This window comes from Sceloporus occidentalis, unplaced genomic scaffold (assembly GCF_023333645.1).
Source record: "Sceloporus occidentalis isolate IW3139 unplaced genomic scaffold, rSceOcc1.0.p SCAF_1, whole genome shotgun sequence".
In the NCBI taxonomy this organism is placed as follows: Eukaryota; Metazoa; Chordata; class Lepidosauria; order Squamata; family Phrynosomatidae; genus Sceloporus; species Sceloporus occidentalis.
The window spans coordinates 97121816-97143949 of record NW_028316981.1 but is presented as its reverse complement, the minus strand read 5'-3'; the positions used below and the strand labels follow the sequence as shown (position 1 = coordinate 97143949).

At 40.1% G+C, this 22134-nt stretch overlaps 1 protein-coding gene across 3 annotated transcripts in view; it reads left to right on the top strand.

Moving 5' to 3' along the window:
• DDX46 (DEAD-box helicase 46) overlaps positions 1–19946 on the top strand; it is a 46119-nt gene extending 26173 nt beyond the window's left edge. The window contains exons 18-23 of one of the 3 annotated variants that reach the window (XM_089529950.1): positions 2488–2637; positions 3041–3241; positions 10989–11207; positions 11886–12030; positions 17734–17807; positions 18109–19946. In XM_089529950.1, coding sequence (XP_089386076.1) covers positions 2488–2637; positions 3041–3241; positions 10989–11207; positions 11886–12030; positions 17734–17807; positions 18109–18156 — 837 coding nt within the window. In that variant the 3' untranslated portion in view covers positions 18157–19946. The remainder of the gene's footprint in view (positions 1–2487; positions 2638–3040; positions 3242–10988; positions 11208–11885; positions 12031–17733; positions 17808–18108) is intronic. The other 2 variants (XM_089529943.1, XM_089529935.1) reach the window with 2 other exon arrangements.
• The last annotated feature ends 2188 nt before the right edge of the window (positions 19947–22134 follow it).

The window sequence follows — 22134 nt, the reverse complement described above, 5'->3', positions numbered from 1 at the left end:
GTGAGGATAGTCTAAAAAAATGAACACTTTCTTGTGGTTATTACTGTTCAGATGTAATAAACTGCTGAAACAAACTTATATGAAAAAGAAGAAAAAGAAGAGAGCCAGTGTGTTGTAGTGGTTTGAGCATTGGCCTAAGACTGGAGTACAGGGTTTGAATCCTCGTTTGACATGGAAACCTACTGGGTGACCCTGGGCAAATCACACTTTCTCAGCCTTAGAGGAAGGCAAAGGCAATCCTCCCCTGAACAGATCTTGCCAAGAAAACTCCATAACAGGGTCACCTTACCCACCTTGAGCCCTGGTGGCGCAGTGGTTAAATGCCTGTACTGCAGCTGCTCACTCACAAACCACAAGGGTTGTGAATTCAATATCAGCCAGGGAGGGGCTCAGGGTCGACTCAGCCTGGCATCCTTCTGAGTTTGCTAAAATGAGTACCCAGCTTAATAATAATAACAATAATAATAGGATTTATTTATATGCCGCCCAATCACTGGGAATCTGGGTGGCTTACAACAGAGGGGATAATAGACGGTTCCCTGCCCTCAGGCTTACAATCTAAAAAGACACGACACAAAAGGAGAAGGGAATGGTGGTGGTGGGGATCAGGTCCAGCATTCTTCTCTCCCTCTGAGGCCTGGACCAAGGCAGATGTACTGGAGGGAGGGCTCTTCTTCTTTAGGCTAGCCCAGGTGGAGCTGGGCCAGCCTATTCTCTCCCTCATAGGCCGAAGGATGAGAGTTAAGGAGGGAGGAGCCTCTTTCTTCAGGCTATCCCCGATGGAGCTGGGCCAGCCTATTCTCTCCCTCATAGGCCGAAGGATGACAGTTATAGAGGGAGGAGCCTCTTTCTTCAGGCTAGCCCTGATGGAGCTGGGCCAGCCTATTCTCTCCCTCATAGGCCGAAGGATGACAGTTATAGAGGGAGGAGCCTCTTTCTTCAGGCTATCCCCGATGGAGCTGGGCCAGCCTATTCTCTCCCTCATAGGCCGAAGGATGACAGTTATAGAGGGAGGAGCCTCTTTCTTCAGGCTAGCCCTGATGGCGCTGGGCCAGCCTATTCTCTCCCTCACAGTCCAAAAGATGACAGTTATGGAGGGAGCTTGTTGAGGACAATTAGCTTACACATTGTAAACCACTAAGGGAGTGCTTAAGTGTATTGATAAGCGGTATAGAAATGTACTTGCTATTGCTATTAGGGTGACCATAAGTCAGAAAACGACTTGAAGGCACACAACAAGAAGCATTTTTAACTGCCTTCCTTAATGCCAGTATGTTTATGCCATTTTTTAAATGGCCAACAACAGTAATATGCCATTTGCTGTATCCAGTTTTCTTCTGTTTTTACTCCCTACAATGTGCTTAGGTACTTCAAGTGTTGATATTTACCCTAGGCATCTGAGGCAGTGGACGGTAATCCACAACGGTCATGCTAAAATAAATCTACTAGTTTAAAAGTTGTCACAAAACTCTTGCTCTCCTGCTGAAATAATCCACTTGTCCTGAAAATTAAGTCAGAAGATACTTTTCTGCTAGCTCATATGGAAATAGGAAAACAGCTTTGGAACCAGTCTATTGTAGATAACACTGTTTGAATTCTTTTATTATACAGTATATCCTTCTGCTTCTGGCTTTTTGGATACAACCAATTGTTTTAAACACTATAGTAGATTCAAGCCCCAAATTATCAGAATGAGAATACACTCATCCCTACCCTTTCATGGACTTGGAGTCTGCCATTTTGATCCTTCACAGATGGGAAACGAGGAGAGAAATAGTCTGAAAAGCACAAGAATCAATGGATTTGTTTTGAAGATGCAGCACAACCTTTTTTGGATGAATGTTACTTTATAATTCTGAAATACAAACATAGAGCCGGTACAGACTGGCATGAAAAGCTGGCTTCCAGCCATCTTGGGAGGCATGGCGTACACACGACACATGGTCCAATGATGCCTGGAAGCCAACTTCACACTGCCCAGTTGCCCACATGGCAGTCAGCTTTCAGGTGCTCCGGTGGTGCAGTGTGCCGTGCACCACCGGAGCACCGTAAAGCCGCAGCGGGACAAGAAAAGCCAGCTTTTTGCTGGTGCAAAAAAGAGTGGCATTTTGCCACTTCCTTTTGAGCTGACAGAAAGGTGGATTGGGGCCACAGTGTGCAGTTGCCGCAGCTCCAATCCAGCTTTCTCAGGAGAAACTTCAAGCTGCTCCTTTGTGGCAGTCTGTTCCGCTCCTTGATGTTAATATATCCAATATCTGTTAAATAATCTAATTTTTTTCATTGGCAAATTGAGTCTTTATATTTGTATTTATTGCTTTGGTGTGTAGCAGCACTTTTTAAAGGAATGATGAACTCTTACCATTTAAAATAGAATACCCTACACAACAGATATTGAAATATTTACAAGTAAATGTTTATAAACTCAGTCTTCTTAAAGTATTTTTATGTGTGGGGAGTGATTTCTGAACAAGGATATATCTCTATTAGGAAGGGAAGACAATTAAAAAGAGCAGTGGATTCTCTGGTAAAGGATTCAAGTTTGATGAAACAGAAGAGGCTTTGGCAAATGAACGAAAGAAACTACAAAAAGCTGCACTTGGCCTGCAGGATTCAGATGATGAAGATACAGCTGTTGATGTGAGTATTTAAAATTGCTTTATAGTTAGTTTTTCACATAATATATAAAACATGCATTTCCTATGGAATTGTGATTCAGTTTTTATGAATTTTATTGATTTCATTTAAAAAATTCTGAAATATATGGTAGCAATTTGGTTACTAATTTACTTCCTTTATATTGATTTAAAAGTTTCTGAAATCACATACCTTCTTGCTCTTAATTTATGTTTATGTTAAACCGAAATAGTAACTATTGTTTGCAGTGAAAGCCATGAGTGTCTTCATTCAAAATGAAGTAAAAGTATAATACTTGAAGTAGACACCACTCATTCCAGTCAGATACTTGAATCCTTTCAAATATTATTTATTTTTGTAAATATTTCCTTACATTTTAACTTACATGTTGTGTGTTTTTTAATAGATTGATGAGCAGATTGAAAGCATGTTCAATTCAAAGAAAAGAGTGAAGGACATGGCATCTTCTGGTGGGACATCTAATGTTCCTGCCCCAACAGCAGGAAATGCAGAAAAATTAGAGATTGCTAAAAGATTGGCATTGAGAATCAATGCACAGAGGAATCTTGGAGCCGAGGCACAAGTATTGGTCTCTTTTCAATTTAAGGTCACCTTTCTCTACAAAGAAAATATTTTTATACTTATATTGAATGCTATGTTTTTGCTGACTATACAGTACAATTTTATTATCTGGACACCCCAAAAATGCATAAATATTAACAATAGGGGAAGAATACAGATATCTTTATATAGCTCAGTGTTAATATATGTCAGGTTTGATTTGCATTAAAACATCTGAATTTGCACAGTCCAAATTATGTGTAATTCCTATTTATGAAACGAGTACAAATTTCTGTTCTTCCCAATGGCTGTGTATAGGGCTATACAAACAATTCCCATGGGAGGAGTACACTTTAGATCAACACAGTTAAAATATTTGATGGGTTAGTAGAAAGACAATGGGTACATTAAGACACAGATAGCAGTTACATATGGGAGGTCCAAATAGTTGAAGTTGTACTGTGTATTTGTTAGCAATGTTTTTGATGCCACTGTTGATGCAGAAATTTAAAATATTCACACCAGTAATCGGCCATAGTGTAAAAGAAATATCTCAGTTTAAATTAACCATCTCCAAGGAAGGTCTAACAAACATTTGATTTGCACACATGTCACTCGATTGGAGGGCAAATGATATTTCTGCTTGAACAGATTTTTTTTATGTGAATGGTTGTTGGCTTGTTCAAAAACAGTCATTATTAAATGTGTAAGGACATAGGTATGTAGTTAATATCCCAATTCAGATATTCACATATGCATTACATTATTTTTTTTCCTTTAAAAAAACAGTTCAATTGCTGTATGGATAGATACCATACACCATTATCTTGAGAAGCGATTGATTACATATCATTTTTTAAATACTGTATAAATTATTTCTTCTTTGGTCAAAGACAAATTGTGCAAACAAGTCCATGGCAGCTTTCAATCAGCGGCTCTTTAGCTTCTGGTCAGTGGGGTACAACAGCCACATGTCCTTCTTAGAGCTTCCCTTAGCCAGCTGATTGGCCACTGTGGGAAACAAAATGTTAGATTACATAAGCTTTTAGTCTGATCCGCAGGACTGTTTTACATATAATTTTGATTGTGTTTATTACCATCCACAAAAGCACCTTCACTCTGACCAGGAAACCTATTTGGAAAACGGACCATATTGAGTGCATTTACCTGACCCTGAAGGCTAGGGACAGTCTGGGGATTCTCTTGGTCTACTGTCCACCCCGTAGCCTAACAGACTCCCTGGATGACCTGACACATCTGGTCTCAGAGCTGGTGCTGGAGTCCCCCAGGCTTTTGGTCCTGGGGGAACTCAACATCCCCTTCGAGGCTGGCTCATTAGATCTGACAGGTGCAGCTCGGGAGTTCATGACTTCCTTGACAGCCATGGGCCTGTCCCAATTAGTCTCGGGTCCTACACATCATGCGGGTAATACACTTGATGTGGTCTTTAGTACGGATCATGAATATCCGTGGGCCGAGGTGATCTCCACCACTGCCCTGTCATGGAAGGATCATTTCCTGGTCAAAGTCAGACTGAAGCAACTACCCAGATCCCCCTCGGGAATGGAGGGCCTATTAGAATGGTCTGCCCCTGAAGACTGATGGAACCGGCTAAATTCCAGGGGGTCCTAGAGGGTTATATGGTTGGGAATGACGGCGATTCTGTCGAAGCCCTGGTTGATACCTGGGATGACACTCTTAGCAGGGCCATAGACACTATCGCTCACAAGGGTCCTTTCCAGTCCGCTCCTAACAGAAAACCATGGTACACCCAAGACCTTCGAAATATGAAGTGGACTGCGCAATGACTAGAGCGCCGCTGGCGGAAACATCAGTTATTACCTGGCAAGACACGCCACAGTGACTACTTGAAGACCTAAGGAGTGGCAATGGATACAGCAAAGAACTGGTTCTGTGCTGTACGCATTGTGTCTGCACAGTCTCATCCAGCAGAGCTGTTCAGGGTGGTAAAAGAGTTCACCCAACTACTTCCCACCCAGAACCCTTTTTTTAGAACCAACAAAAGCCTGCTGTGACGCATTTAATGACTTTTTTGCAGATAAAATCTCTCAGATAAGGAGTGATCTGGGCATAGGCATTATAACAGAAACAACAAGAGAGGTATCCAGTGACTCCGCAGACTATGTTAAACTGGATCAATTTGAGTTTGTAAATACCGATGAAGTGGACAAGCTTCTTGGAAGTGTAAGGATAGAATAGAATCATAGAATCGTAGAGTTGGAAGAGACCACAAGGGCCATCCAGTCCAACCTTTTCTCTTTTCCTGCAGCTTGCATCCATTGCTCCGGGTCCTAGTCTCTGGAGCAGCAGAAAACAAGCTTGCTCCCTCCTCAATATGACATCCCTTCAAATATTTAAACAGGGCTATCATATCACCTCTTAACCTCTTCTCCAGGCTAAACATCCCCAGCTCCCTAAGTCATTCCTCATAGGACATGGTTTCCAGACCTTTCACCATTTTAGTCGCTCTCCTTTGGACACGCTCCAGTTTCTCAATGTCCTTTTTTAATTGTGGTGCCCAGAACTGGACACAGTATTCCAGGTGGGGCCTGACCAAAGCAGAATAGAGTGGCACTATTACTTCCCTGGATCTAGACACTATACTTCTATTGATGCAGCCTAAAATCGCATTGGCCTTGTTAGCTGCCACATCACACTGTTGACTCATGTTCAACTTGTGGTCTACTTGGACTCCCAGATCCCTTTCACACGTAGTTTCATTCAGCCAGGTGTCCCCCATCCTGTATCTGTGTTTTTCATTTTTCCGCCCTAAGTGCAGTACCTTACATTTCTCTGTGTTAAATTGCATTTTGTTAGCTTTGGCCCAGTTTTCTAGTCTGTTCAGGTCATTTTGAATCTTGATCCTGTCCTCTGGAATATTAGCTACTCCTCCTAATTTGGTGTCATCTGCAAATTTGATAAGTATTCCCCCAATTTTGTCCTCCAAGTCATTGATAAAGATGTTGAATAGAACTGGCCCGAGGACAGAGCCTTGTGGGACCCCACTGGTCACTTCTCTCCAGGATGAAAAGGAGCCATTGTTGAGCACCCTTTGCGTTCGGTCAGTCAACCAATTACAAATCCATGTAACAGTTGCCTTGTCTAGCCCACATTTTACAAGCTTGTTTGCAAGAATATCATGGGGAACTTTGTCAAAGGCCTTACTGAAATCAAGATATACTGTATCCACAGCATTCCCTTCATCTATCAAGCTGGTAATTTTATCAAAGAAAGAGATAAGGTTTGTCTGGCATGACTTCTTTCTCTGAAACTCGTGTTGACTTTTTGTGATTATGGCATTGCTTTCTAGATGTTCACGAGACTCTCTGTTCCAGAATCTTTCCTGGTGTTGATGTCAGACTAACTGGACGATAATTGTTTGGATCCTCTTTTTTCCCCTTTTTGAAGATGGGGATAACATTTGCCCTCCTCCAGTCTGCTGGGATTTCTCTTGTTTTCCAGGAGTTCTCAAAGATTATTGCTAATGGCTCCAATATTACATTTGCCTGTTCTTTTAATACCCTGGGATGTAGTTCATCTGGTCCTGGAGACTTAAATTCATTTAGATTAACAAGGTATTCCTGTACTATCTCTTTACTTATTCTGTGCTGAAATTCCCCTAATCTGTCTTCTGCTCCATTATCCTCAGGTTGAGCACCCTTTTCCTTTTCTGAGAAGACTGAGGCAAAGAAGGTGTTGAGTAATTCTGCCTTTTCTCTGTCTCCTGTTAGCATTTTGCCATCTTCTCCACACAGTGGCCCTACCATTTCCTTCTTCTTCCTTTTGCTGCGGACATATCCAAAAAAGCCCTTTTTGTTGTTCTTAACCTCTCTAGCAAGCCTGAGTTCATTCTGCGCTTCAGCTTTTCTGACTTTACCCTTACACAGGCTCACTATTTGTTTGAAATCCTCTTTGGTGATTTCCCCATTTTTCCATTTCTTATACATGTTCCATTTAAAACTTAGCTCAGTTGAAAGTTCTTTAGTCATCCATCCTGGTTTCTTGAGACATCTCCCATTTTTCTTCCTCACTGGAACTGTTTGAAATTGTGCCTTCAGTGTCTCCCTTTTTAGAAGCTCCCATCCATCTTGAACTCCCTTCTCTTTTAGTATTGTTGACCATGGGATCACACTCAGTATTTCTTTAAGTGCATCTTTCAGGGAGGGAAAATTTCTGGAAAAACTTAAACAAGCAGTGGTTAAACTGCTTTTGAAAAAACCCTCCCATGACCCCCTGATTCGAAATAACTACAGACCGGTCTCCCTCTTACCATTCTTCGGCAAGGTGATTGAAAGGGCAGTTGCCACCCAACTCCAAACTGTCTTGGATGAAGCCGATTATCTAGACCCATTTCAAAGTGGCTTTAGGGTGGGATACGGAGTTGAGACAGCCATGGTCGCCTTAGTCGATGATCTCCGTCTGGGCATCGACAGGGGAAGTGTGATCCTGTTGGTGCTCTTGGACATCTCAGCGGCCTTCGATACCATTGACCACGGTATCCTTCTGGAACGCCTGAGAGAGTTAGGTATTGGGGGCATTGCGCTCCTGTGGCTCCGTTCCTACCTCTCAGGCAGATTCCAGATGGTTATGCTGGGGGACAGCTGCTCCTCAAAAAGAGAGCTGACATCTGGCATCCCTCAGGGCGCCATTCTGTCCCCCATGCTGTTTAACATTTACATGAAGCTGCTGGGAGAGATCATCCGGAGACATGGGGTGCGGTGTTATCAGTACGCTGATGACACCCAAATCTACTTCTCTATGTCTCCGACTGTTGCAGTGACTAAGGATGGCACCTCTCCTCTGAATTCCTGCCTTGAGTTGGTAATGGACTGGATGAGGGAAAACAAACTCAGGCAGAATCCAGAGAAAACGGAGGTACTAGCGATAGGTACCCCTGGCCCAAGGAAGGAAATTTGTCGACCTGTCCTGGATGGGGTTACACTCCCCCTAAAGGACAAAGTTCGCAGCTTGGGAGTGCTCCTGGACTCGTCACTACAGCTGTCACCTGAAATTGACGCGACAGCCAGGAGTGCCTGTTATCAATTTTGGTTGATACGCTAGCTGCACCCCTGTCTGAAACGAGAAACCTTGAAGCAGTAGTACATGCACTGGTAACCTCTCGTCTTGATTTCTGTAATGCGCTCTACATAGGGCTACCTTTGTGCCAAGTTCGGAAGCTTCAACTGGTTCAAAATATGGCAGCCAGATTGGTCACTGGTACTTCCAGATTTGACCATATAACTCCTGTTTTAAAATCACTCCACTGGCTGCCAATCAGCTTCCGGTTGCAGTATAAGGTGTTCGTTATTACCTTTAAAGCCCTATATGGCTTGGGCCCGAGTTACTTGCAGGAGCGCCTCTCCTGACACAGTCTGCCCCGCACTCTCAGAATATTTGGGGAAAATCTGCTGGAAATACAATCTACCAGATTGCACACAACTTCCCAAAGAACTTTTACTGCTGCTGCCCCTAAACTGTGGAACAGCTTGCCGGAAGAGATCCGTCTTATCACTACCTTAGACGCCTTTAAGAAGGCAGTCAAGACAGAGCTCTTCCGGCGGGCCTACCCTCCTGAGCTTGATTAGGACGTTCCCCTTGAAGAAGACTCTTTGTATTTAACCACTGATGTATTTATAGGAACTGGATGTATTTATTGGAACTGTTATATTTTATGATTGCACTGTATGTTTTTATCAGGTTGTAACACTGCCTCAATCCGTAGGGAGAGGTGGGGCAATATAAATATTTTTTTTAATTTATTTTTATTAAAAATATAGATACAAACATGCACAACAGTGGGCAAGAGGTTGCTAATGATTCACCTTCTGCACTTCTTTGCAAAACATAATCCCTTGTCTACATTGTTAAGTCTTGTTACTTAAACTAGACACAGTGGAGGAGCATACATGTTTATGCATGTGTCTGCCATTTTCACATGCAGAGTGGGAAGGATTTGGAGAGTGTGTGGGTAATAAGACCTAAAGCTTCTCCTGTGTTTTGTTGTTCACCGCTTCTAAATACTCTTATTTTCACCTCAGCTTCAGTATTTAAAATGGGGAGAAGAATACTGGAAGCAGTAAAATGCATAGAGAAATGGCCTTGTGCCATTTTATTTGTTTAAAACACACACACAGGACAAATACACCATTTCATATTTGGACACATATATGTATACATACACACACATCCCTGTGTATAATAATAATAGTTTTTTATTTATTTTATTTTATTTATTTATATACCGCCCAATCACTGGGAATCCGAGCGGTTTACAATAGAGGGGATAACAGACAGTTCCCTGCCCACAGGCTTACAATCTAAAAGACACGACACAAAAGGAGAAGGGAATGGTGAGGGGGGAGGGAATCAGGTCCAGCATTCTTCTCTCCCTCTGAGGCCTGGACCAAGGCAGATGGACCGGAGGGAGGGCTCTTCTTCTTCAGGCTAGCCCCTGATGGTACTGGGCCAGCCTACTCTCTCCCTCAGAGAGACATTGGTCCACCTGGTGATCTATTGATGAATTAGATCACAATTGTTATGAGAACTATGCCACTGTTAAGCTGTCATGGACATACCCCAACAAAAGACAGAATATAGTCCACACGTTGATCTGTAGATGCTCACAGCAGTGGTTTTTATCTGCAGTGTTAATTGTGGCAGTTCTGTTGGTTACATGACAAGCCCCAAATTTCTGATAACTTTATACATGATTCCAGACTTTACTGTGAATATCAGAATTGTTTGGTTTTGCTATAACCATAACACCTAGGTTACCAGATCTTCTAGCACCTTTCAGACTAACTGAAAGAGAGAAGACGTTACTAGCATGAGCTTTCCTAGACCTGAGCCTACTTCCTCAGATGCATGTAGGCTCAATTCTACAAAAGCTCATGCTACCAACTTCTCTCTTTCAGTTAGTCTCAAAGGTATTACAGGATCTCTTTGCATACTGATTTTCCAGACTAACATAGCTGTATCTTTGAATTCTACCACTTAGGTTAGGGTTGCCTGAATGCTGTGCCTTCCTGGGATGACATGATGGGCCAGATGACTCTTTGTAATTATCATGTGATAACACCTTTGTGTCATCTCAACCTTTGTTTTTTATTCTCAGATCAGCAAGTAGCTCATGCAGAAATGAAAGTTGGCTGTTGGGGGTTCTCTTAATAGATGATAAAAACAATTAGTGCATACACAGATACTTGCCTCTGAATTTCCCATGAGCAGAACTTGTTTTGTGAGATATTTCTACTAGCATTAGTAGGGAGAGAACCAGAGACAACTTTTACTGTTTCCCCTTTCCCACTGCATGTTGCGTGCTCCAGAGGGTTAGGGCATCCTCTGGGATAGCAAAGATAGAGTGCTGGGGTGTGTAAGGGAATAGACGGAACTGACCAATGTCACCTTCTCTTCCCTTTTTGTTGGCTTTCACAGGAGGGCAAGCTTTTATGTAACACTGTTTGTATATATGTTAAGATAATTTAATAAAATTAAAAATAATTTTTTAAAAAAACCACAAGAGGGCAAGCTTGGGAATCAAACCATTAAAACACAGTGATCTGTGAAATAATTCAGTGTGAAAGCAGAAACTCTAAAATTCTTTACATATATGTAAATTGTGGTCTAGTTTTGCTGCTCTCAGAGGTAACATCAGAGCTAGTTTGCTTTGTATACTAAGTAGACCCTAAGTCCAATGTTTATCATTATATTACCTTGTGCAACAATAGTTTCTGAAAGTAGGTTTTGTTTTTATTTTAAATACCTTATTACAGGATGTGATGCAGCAAGCTACGAATGCTATCCTGAGAGGAGGTACTATTCAGGCTCCAACTGTATCGGCCAAGACTATTGCAGAGCAATTGGCAGAGAAGATCAATGCTAAGCTCAATTATGTGCCAATAGAGAAACAAGAGGAGGAGAAACAGGAAGGGGGACAAAATGAATCTTTTAAAAGATATGAGGAAGAACTGGAGATCAATGATTTCCCACAGGCAAGGATTATTTATTTGTTTAATCATATTTGAATGGCTGTGTATAGCACGGGGCTGTAGTTCAAAAGTTTTGGTATGCACTATATTCCTAGCTCACCAGGACTTTTCTGTAGCACATGTTCTTGATCCTGTTGTGCATGTTCTTGTATATCTATGCCTAACATTCCTACAATTGTGTAGTTGCTTCCTTGTAACTATTTTCATTTGGGTTACTCCTGTTGCTATCAAGTAATATTTTTGATCCAGTTAGAGAATTTTTGTGTCTCAGCCATTTGTTTGATTGTTATAATTTGGCTTCTTCAAATTAAAACACACACACACTATTGTTAGTGTAATGAGACACAGTAACAATTTTCTGGCCATTTATCAGAGAAAAAAAATCTCTTTAATTCAATAAAGGCACTTTACAAATGTTATTGGAAACAATTGGTATTGAAACCTCACACATGAATCAAATTGAGGTCTTTCTGTAATAGGTTTGTAGCATACTTCTGATATATAATCAAATATTTTCCTTTTTTTAATCACCCAAAATGAATTTCTAGAGAGTTCAAAACAAAAATAACATACACTGTCCTTTTTGATATGTGATGACTCTGTTGTGCAGCAGCTTGTGAAACCATCTTGCTTAATTTCTTTTAGATTTAATATTTGAGATCTTTTCCTTTTTATTTGCAGACTGCTAGGTGGAAGGTAACATCAAAGGAAGCACTGCACAGAATAAGTGAATATTCTGAAGCTGCCATTACAATCAGAGGAACATACTTTCCTCCAGGCAAAGAGCCCAAGGAAGGAGAACGAAAAATTTATTTGGCCATTGAGAGTGAGTATTATTGATAATTTTCACTAAAAGACTTCCTCATAGAACCATGCTAGAAAATGTCCATGTCAGAATCACTCTGGAGTAATATATATAACAGGATGCTGCTGTGTCTTAGGCAGCCATATCTCATCAAGACATCATGCTAGACCTCTTAAAATTTGTTCAGGTGTCAAGTTGTCTCCCAAGTACAGTGGCTAGTTTGAAATTAAAATTCTAAAGAGTAAGCTTCTTTCAGGCAAAACAGGACGGCTATAATTTACCAGGCATTATTATAGACTCTTCAGAATTTGACAGTGTTTTTGATTGTCATCCAAAGTAGGAAGGGCCATATTCCAAATGAAGAGTTTTCTAAAAGAAAAAACGTGGGTTGTTATAACTCACCTTTGGAAAAGATGGAATTTTCTAAAGGGGCTAGAAAATAGGTGTAGGCTAAGCCACTACTGCTAAGATTTCTAATATTTTTCAAAAGGAAGGAAGATAGAGCACTCTCTAAATAAGATTCCTGAGGTAAAGGAATTGAGGTGGGTGTTGGAAAAACAAATGGTTCCAGGGAACCCCCCTTTTTTTTGTACATGAGATGTAGACCTGGACCATACCATTCTACCATTTCAGCTAGCAAAGAGGATTTGGCTCTGAGATACTGCAAATGGGATAAAAGAGGAAACCAGGACAGACACTGCTACTAAGTTTTCTGTAGTTTAAAGGGAAAGTGGGGCATGGGAGCCCTACTCGTAAGACTCCTGAGGTAAAAGAGTGTGGGCAGACACTATGCTTCATGAGACCCCTTCAGAAATATTAGGTGTGGACTTGGGCAGTACTGGGTACAGTTCAGTTGGGGTGAAATAAATACCACTTAGGATATTTTTATGTCAGACAAACACAAACCATTTGAATAGTATTCCTGTGAAAAGATTTACTTCCACAGTTCTGTGGTCTCTTCCAATTTTATGATTCTGTGGTTTTATGAGTTCACACATATTGCTTGTTGTTTCCATAACTGGGAATGGTATCCTACTTTTTTTTTTTTTTTGGTAGAAGTGAAAATGTAATGATTTCCTGTACTCAGTCAGCATACAGTGGGCTGGTGATCTGTGGGTTTGGCTGTGTATGGGCTGCCACATTTCATATTGTTCAAAAGCAGCATATCCACATGAACATGTTGATGCATCTGCGCACACATTCTTGCCATTTAATAATATGAGTCTGGACTGTCTGCATATTTTGCCATCCATAGGGGGCAGCAGAACCAAAACCCTATGGATGGAAAGGATCCGCTTTATTATTATAGCATTACTAACTTTGACACAAACCTGACCACATGGGGGGGACTTCTATGGCAAGGTTACAAAACCCTACAACTGAGAGTCATTTTACATGTTTCCTGATTTGCATAATTAGTGAATTGCTTTAAGAATAACATGATGAGGCCTTTGCTTGACCGGCTACATTCACAGAGTGTACTGCTGATCAGACCCTCCAAAATCATTATCAGAAAGAAAGGCTGCTGCTGAGGTACCAAAACCCTTGATAACCTGTTTGGTGATGTATAAAAGGAAGGGCCTAGTTACAGTGGTAGTTTCCTAACACCTTGTGCTTGTGAAATCAAGTTTGCAATCTACCTCTCTGTCAGTCAACCAAAAGCTACTTTGCTCATCTGTCCAACAGACAACTGCAGCCATTTGCCATGTGGTCCCCTTAGTCCTCAGACCTTCTGACAGCTTGAATGTCTAAAAAGATTTGCAGTGTTTCTTCACTACAAGAAGAGAAAGTAAAGATTAATAGTATTGGCATTTTAAAGGTGTCACAAAACAAGGCCCTCATCTTTGTGTGAGCACAGCAGGCATGATTCTATTTTGTCTGCCTTATTTGACTAATGCTCAGAAAAACAAATTAAAATAGCAGTAAAATCATGGGTTCCTAGATTTGGAAGCACTTCAGGACTACACATGGCCCCACAGGCATTTGGCACCCAGACAAGAATCAGTGCCTTGCTTATTGATTATCCTAGGCACCTTCTTAACTGTTCTCAACAGGGGTTGATACAGATCACAGTATTCCCATCCCCTGAAAAAGGCCTAATTCCTGTTGAGCTGACCCTGCTGCTGAAGCAGATATGTTGCTTTAGCTAAGGAGAGACCATCCTCATTTTCCTCTGCCAACCATGTTTTCTTTCAATCTTCTCCCAGTCCCACTGGGATAAATAGGAATCCACCATTAATTTGGAAGTAAGTTTTTTAGCATTTATTGTGATATCCAAATATTCACCATCACCATGTATTGTTGTGAGAATTGGACAGTGAAAAAAGATAGATAGGAGGAAAATCAACTCGTTTGAGATGTGGTGCTGGGGAATAGTGCTGAGAATATTGTGAATAGCCAGAAAGACAAATAAATTGGTCCTTGAATAGATCAAGCCTGAACTCTCCCTAGAGGCCAAAATGATCAAATTGAGGATGTCATACTTTGGCCATACCAAGGCATGACTCATTAGAAATGGCAATAATGCCGGGAAGGTAGAAGGTAATAGAAAAAGAGGTAGACCACACACCAGATGGATAGACTCAATCAGGGAGGCCACGCGCCTGAATTTACAGGACCTAAGCAGAGCAGTGGAGGACAGAGAGTCTTGGAGATGTCTCATTCACAGGGTCACCATGAGCCAGGTTCAACTTGAGTGCAGTTAACAACAAAACAGTCAGATCATATGTAGAAAATATATTTCTATGTCCACTGAAATTTTGGTATACCTCACTCAGAATAAGATTGGGGGGTATGAGTGTTGTACAGAATTACAGCTGCTGAGTGAACAAGAAATCTTCCTTTAGCTTTGAATTTTTAAATAAATGTTCAGTAAACCTGCCTTCATCTCAGCCTCCCATCTGTAATAAGTGGTTGTATAGACTGCTGCTATAAATGTGGTAAAAGAGGAGAGGGAAGAGTTATGGTCTCCTGTTTGAGAGTTCACTGGACCTTAAGAGCTGACCCTTCCAATGACATGGAAGGTTTCTCCTGCAGCGTGTTAAAGACTTTCAGGGAGTATCAGATATTGTACTGGAAGTGAGGGCTTCCAGATAATAAGGACATTACAATTGAGTGCACACTTAGTGTTTCATCTGTTCCATATGACAAACAAAGGCTTCATGTTAAGCAGTTCTTTTTTCTAACTTGGTTGCCTTTCTGCTGGCAGTTTGTTATCAGTATGAATGATGATATCTTTTAAAATGCTATCTTGCTTTTTAGTCCAAAAATAATCCTCCTAAGACACCTATCAACCAGTATAAAATAACATAACACTGGAAAGTATAAACTAAAGCAACAACATGATGAATTGTCATTGAGTTAGCAGGAGTGGAGAGAACCAACCAGAGCTTCTGGGCAAAGGAGTTTTAAAGTCAAAGCCCTCTCTTGCAAAGCCACCTAATATACCTCAGCTGGAAGACATGGAAAATACCTGCTGACTTGACGGCAAGCATTATAAATTGTGTGAAATCTTTATGTGCTGCATATAGAATCATAGAGTTGGAAGAGACCAAAATCCAGTCCAATCCCCTGCCATGCAGGAACACAGAATCAAAGCACCCCCGATCGATGGCCATCCAGTCTCTGCTTAAAGACCTCCAAGGAAGGAGACTCCACTACCCTTCGAGGGAGTTTGTTCCACTGTTGAACAGCCCTTACTGTCAGGAAATTCTTCCTAATGTTGAGCTGGAATAGTTTTTTCCTGTAATTTCCATCCATTGCTCTGGGTCCTATTCTCTGGAGAGGCAGAAAACAAGCTTGCGCCTCAATACGGAGGATACCCAATACCTCTTCAAATACTTAAACAGGTCTATTGTACCAACTCTTAACCTTCTCTTCTCCAGGCTAAACATACCCAGCTCCCTAATAGAGCATGGTTTGTAGACCTTGGTCAGCTTCCTCTGGACACACTCCAGCTTGTCAACATCATTTTTGAATTGTGGAGCCTAAATCTGGATGCAGTATATTGTTATGCTTTTGACATTTCTGGCCAGAGGATTGGCAGGTTATTGTACTTGTTGGGATCTAGACCTTTCAGGGGATCATTTATCTTAGTACCATATAACACCTATCTTGAAAGATCTACACTGGCTACCAATTAGCTTCCGGGCACAATACAAGGTGTTGGTTATTACCTTTAAAGCCCTACATGGCTTGGGTCCGGGTTACTTACAGGAACGCATCTCCCTATACAATCTGCCCCGCACTCTTAGAACAAGTGGGAAGAACTTGTTGGAGATACCAGCATCCAAACATGTTTCTACTTCCCTAAAGGCATTCAGCATAGCTGCCCCTAGACTTTGGAATGGACTCCCAGAGGAGACCCACCTTGTTACATCCCTAGAAAACTTCAAGAAGGCGGTAAAAACAGAGCTCTTCCGCAGCGCTTATCCTCCTGACCTACTATGAAGACCACTAGTATTGAACGAGACCAGCTGCCCCCGTTAATGTTTTTAGGCTCTTATGTTTTTATGCTTTTATTTTAACTGTGGTTTTAATGCTGTAATTGTAATTTTAATCTTGTTGTGATCCCGCTTCTATCCATTGGGAGAGGTGGGAAGATAGAAATAAACATTATTATTATTATTAATTGGAAATATGATGACTATAACATATCTATACTTTTATCTGAGCTCTGGGGCCTACTTAATTCTCAAGTTCTTGATATTTATTTTATCTAGCAACAAATAAATGTAGGTACTTACATCTTAAAAATACTGATCTACTCAGTAGATGAGGCATACTTGTCTAAATAAATGATCTTGCTTAGTTGTCTTGATGTATTTGGAAAATGCTAACATTTTGCTACTTCAAACAGTATAAAAGGCCCAGGAACAAATACATTAGATAAATATGCTTTAGTTGTAAAATCAGTGGTTACATGAAGTCTTTTACTTGTCGACACAGCATAATTTTCTCCCCCTACTCACTCTGCTAAGTTCTCCACACTGCCCAAAATGTAGTTTGAGGTTTTCCAAGCCAGTCTTGTGTGTGGTACATGGGTTTGCAATGGAGAGAGGAATTGTTTCTCTCCCAGTTCTACTGCCTTCCACTGTTTATCAGCTGAACACTCCCATTTTATAATTTCCAGTTTGTATTCCTGTTTGAACAAACACTTAATATCCATTTTTGCATGGGAAGTACAGTGGGCCCTCTCCTTACGTGGGAGATCCATTCCGGATCCCTCCGCGAAAGTGAAAATCCACCTATGCTCAAGCCCCATAGGAAATAATAGGGTGCGTGCATGTGGCGGTGTGGCGCATGTGTGCCATTGTTTTTCTCCCCGCGCAGCTTCCGCATAAGCTGGAAGCTGCGTAAAATGTGTCCGCGCGTGGTGCGGGCGCACCGTATCTGAACTGCAAATGAGAAACTTGATATAACCATTGCTTTAAATCTGTCTCTTTTCAATAGGATTGGTTTGATTTAAGCCATTCCACCCTGCTACAAAATAACTTGTTGTGGATTATATAATACAATGCAGTGTGGTGTTTATTAATTATGGGTTATAAAATGCATTATTGAATTATTATTGCCACAGCTACAACTTGCTTCAGTAGTCTCCTGTGTTAAGCTTCATCACTGTGCATTGCTGACACATGTAAATGTTTTATTTTTTCTTTCTTTCTTTCTTTCTTTCCTTTTCTTTTCTTTTCTTTTCTTTTTTTTTTACTTTTCTAATTAAAGGTGCCAATGAATTGGCTGTACAGAAAGCAAAGGCAGAAATCACTCGGCTTATCAAAGAAGAGCTAATCAGATTGGTAAGTGAAATAAAAGTTCATAATTTATGTAGGAGTTTTCAGTTATTTTCCTTTAGACTCCAGTGGCACCTCATACACTGTTTCTTGAGGCTTTATCAGCTATTGTAAACAGATTTTTCAGGGGTATAAAGCATTCTAATTAAGGAATCTGTGCAAAGTACAGCTCCCTCTCCCCTATTTCATGGAGTTCTTCACAGAACTCTATGTCTAACCTATGTTCTTTGGTTTCTATTTTTATAATGTTATAGTACATTATCAACTACATGTGATTAACTGCATGCTCTCTCTTTTTTTTTTACAGCAAAATTCATACCAACCAACCAACAAAGGAAGATACAAAGTTTTGTAAATATTGAAAGCAAGTCTATGTGTGAACCCGTGTTCTGTTGATCTTTACTATTTACACTGCTTATATGTAAATTATGTTTTTAAAATGTCATGCTGGATTTTTTTTTATAGATCAAAACACTTTGCGGGGGAACATTTTCCACTCATAGGAGGAGGGAATGATTAAACTGTGTCAATTTGTATGCTTTCCATTCTAAACAATCTTAATAAAGTGTTCCTGAAAAAATGTAGTGTAGTCAGGGGCCTGAAGTTATAGTTCTTCCATGCTCACATTCTGGAATAATGGGGAAAAGTATATCAAAACTAAATATGTGTTTTCCTCCCTCAATTGTTAGAAAAATCTTATTTTCTCCCATTCCCAGAGATCGTTAAGAGATTTATGATCTTCCAACACTACAAATTTTGGAACAAAAAAATGGATTCTGGAAAATTTGAGGATTTAAAACTCTTAATGGACTTTGATGCACATGGTCAATAAGAAAAAATGTAATGTCTGTATATTTTCCTGCAAAATGAGAAATCAGAGTTGTTTTTCTATAAATGACTGATTTTAGGAGTCAGCCAAAAATAAAAGTTATTTAATGAGAGAAAAAGTGCACTTCCATAACATGAGAAATCTTTTTCATCAGGGAAATACAGAACTAATCAAGCAGATAGTCTATATGTGTGGTGTATGTTTAAATATACCACTACTAGCAGGCTTTCTTTGTGAGATTACAAGTAAATAATAAGTTGATTACCCATCTCTAGTAGTGGTGGCTACTATTCACTTGGAACATAGTAGTCTAGTTGACCATTTCTGTTCCTGATATGCTGGCTCACTATTTGATCTCAGACTGCAGCATAACTCTCCACAACTCACACTTCTGATTGGTATCCACACAAAAATTCAAGGGATATTTTTCCCCAAAATGCTGTAATTCTGTTTTTAATATATTCCAGAGCTGGTGTTTTGTATATGCAAACATTGGCAATAATTGGAGAAGAAAATTCCTTTTTGGAAAATTTTTATAGAATGCTCAATGCTGTGGGGCAAAATTCCATTTTAAATGCATACCTTGTGTATTGAGTTAAATAAATTGGGTTTTACGTGTAATACATTTATAAAGCATTTCTCTGAAAAAGGGAGCCCTCATAGTGGAAAAACTATTCCCCTTCATCTCTGATAGCCTGGTGCTAGCCAGGAAAAGAATAAGAAGCACCTTTTTACCTACCTACCTCCATCTACCCATTCCCCTGTTACTATTCCTTCTCTGTTTCTTCTCTTTCTTTTCTTCTCCTGTTGGTTTCAATAAGAAAGTAAGTATATTAGTACCAGGGATGGTGTATTTTCCCCCAAATCAGGAAGTGAGAATTATTTGTACTAGACAGATTCAGAGTCTCAATCAGTCCATCCCTAACACATTCTTATTTGTTTTTTGCCCTTATTGTCTATGGGGCAGACACAGCAGTGCAATGTGACAACATTATTTATATTATATATTCTGGTATAATTTTTGTCTATTAAAAATGCCATCTTGCCATGTGGTGTGACCATAGCTGGTTTTTAAAGTTTAAATTGATTTCAAAGTGATGTAATCATTCATTCAAGGAGTGGGAGAATGGGACAGCAGCAAAATTTTGTTTGAAAAACTTTGTGTTTGCAACTGATTGGAGCAGGTATGATGATGGAGATGTTTCATTGTATAAAAACTGAAATCTTACCGTGTCTGTAACTTTTAGAATTAACACAGGACTTTGTAAAGAACAATTTCATGATATAAGTGTTTTCTAACTTCCTCATAAAATAAAAAGTCATTGTGTATTCCTTTTCTGAAAACATTAAGAGGTTTGTCGTGCTTACATGCTTACAGACTTTGGTATTTTAGTCTAAGCAGAACTGGAATATATCAACAAACTGCAGTCTATCAGTAGTGGGTTGAACAGAGACAATGGTTTCCTAGCATAAACATAACACTAGCTAACACACACACACACACACACACACCCAGTCTCATGTGGGCTGTCTTGGCCAGTTCATCATGTCTTCTCTTTGGTTCCCACACTACATCCCAGTACACCCATTATGGTTATCCATTCAACTTGGCTTTTGGCAACATCCTTCCTCCTGTCTTCTCCAATGGCCATGGTTAAAACTGAACATATCACCTCATCTCCACACCCACAAAGTTTTGCATTCTTATGGATATTCCCATGCACAGATCGCTAGATAGGTCTGTCCCTAGACTTTTCACTCTACTCCATGTATCTGAGGAAGTTGGCTCAAGTCTATGAAAGCTTATGCTTCCAACTTCTCTTCAGTTGGCCTCAAAAGTGATACAAGATCCCTTTGCATACTGATTTTCCTGACTAACATGCCTCTGAATTCTAGGCATTTTTACTACATGTAAACAGGAAAGTTGGGTGCAAGTAACCACCAGTGTCAAACCCTAAGTTGCAAAAACAACAGCTCTAAGGACTATCCGAATGTGTCCTCTTTGCTGATGGAAGGTTCTTTGATCCAGTGGCAGCTCCTATGAATGAAAGGACAGAGGAAACAAATTTTTGTTGGCTCTTCCCTCTGCAGACCATGTGCTCACCACACATCTACAGAGGGTAGGGAAGTCTGCAGAAGAAAATGATAATTTGCCAACTTTCTGCTCATAGAAGCCTCTATTTTCAGTCAGTGGAGTGGACATAGTTGCCTACAATCCAAATCTAGCAACTTTAAAATGCTGAGAGTCTTTCTGGCTGAAGAGCAGGGTATAAATACAGTAAATAAACAAATAAGTAACTATAAATAAATTGAAACTGCTTTGCACACAGATATATTTTCAGTGCAAGAGGTAGGTTAGAATTTCCCGACTCAGCCAAATTACTTAAAGCAAATTATGGGTATATTGAAAGGTACAATAATTATATCATAAAAATTGATTTCGTTGGTATGGATTTAAAAAAAGTTACCACAGAAAAAATAATATCACATGGTCAGTGTCACTGCTTTTTATTCTATGTTATGTGCAGTCTCTTTATACTAAGCCTGATAAAGCTATGGGTAAGGTCTGATCACCTTCATTAGTCACTCAGGTTCTAGATACTGATAAATCACCAACTCCTCTTCTCACATTCTATTTAAATTTCTTCTGTTAGCTTTGAAAGACCTTCGTTATTACATTCCCACTTGTATATCTACTCTCTTCTATATCCAGACCCCTTCAGACATTTTACTCATCTACTACCATTTTCCTCTAAAACACAGTACATCATTCCCCATTTTCTTTATCCATCAGTTCTCACTTATTCCCACCATTCTTCTTACCACTGGAACACTTTGCCATTCTATACCTTGTTTACCCTTTTACTTGTCTGCTTGAATGTTTGACTTGTTCAGAATTTTTTTATAAAATAATCATAATAAAACTTATTTATATCCCGCTTTTCTGTGACAGGACAATCAAAGCGGCTTACAACACGTTAAAATCCACATTTACAAATTTATATCCCAAATTCCCCCCCTTAAAACAGGATTAAACAAGTTACAATTAAAACATCTGTTAAAAACACAATAAAAAATACAGCGAGGACAGCGGTGGGCTGATGCATGATGCGGGGGCAGTCATTCTGTGGCCGGGCTTTTATTCAGGAAAGGCCTGTGAATTACTTCCCATTTTTTATTGTTCATATTTTATAGGACTATTAATATTTTCTTCAATTAAAGCAAAGGAAGTACATTTGAATGGTGAGGTATGGTTTTTTCCACAGCCTGAGAAGATTACTGTTTGGACAAACATCCCTCTGAATGCCCCATCCATTATGACCATTCTGGGAGTTACATTACATTTTCCAAGCTGTGGGTTATTTTAAACAACTTCACACTAACATTTTCTAATGAATCTCACACATCCACTCATTTTTTTCCAGTCCCTTCTTCTCCTGTGTCTTGCGTAAGATTGTAAACCTGGCAGGACCTTGGTCATCTTACATAAAGCACCTAGTCTTT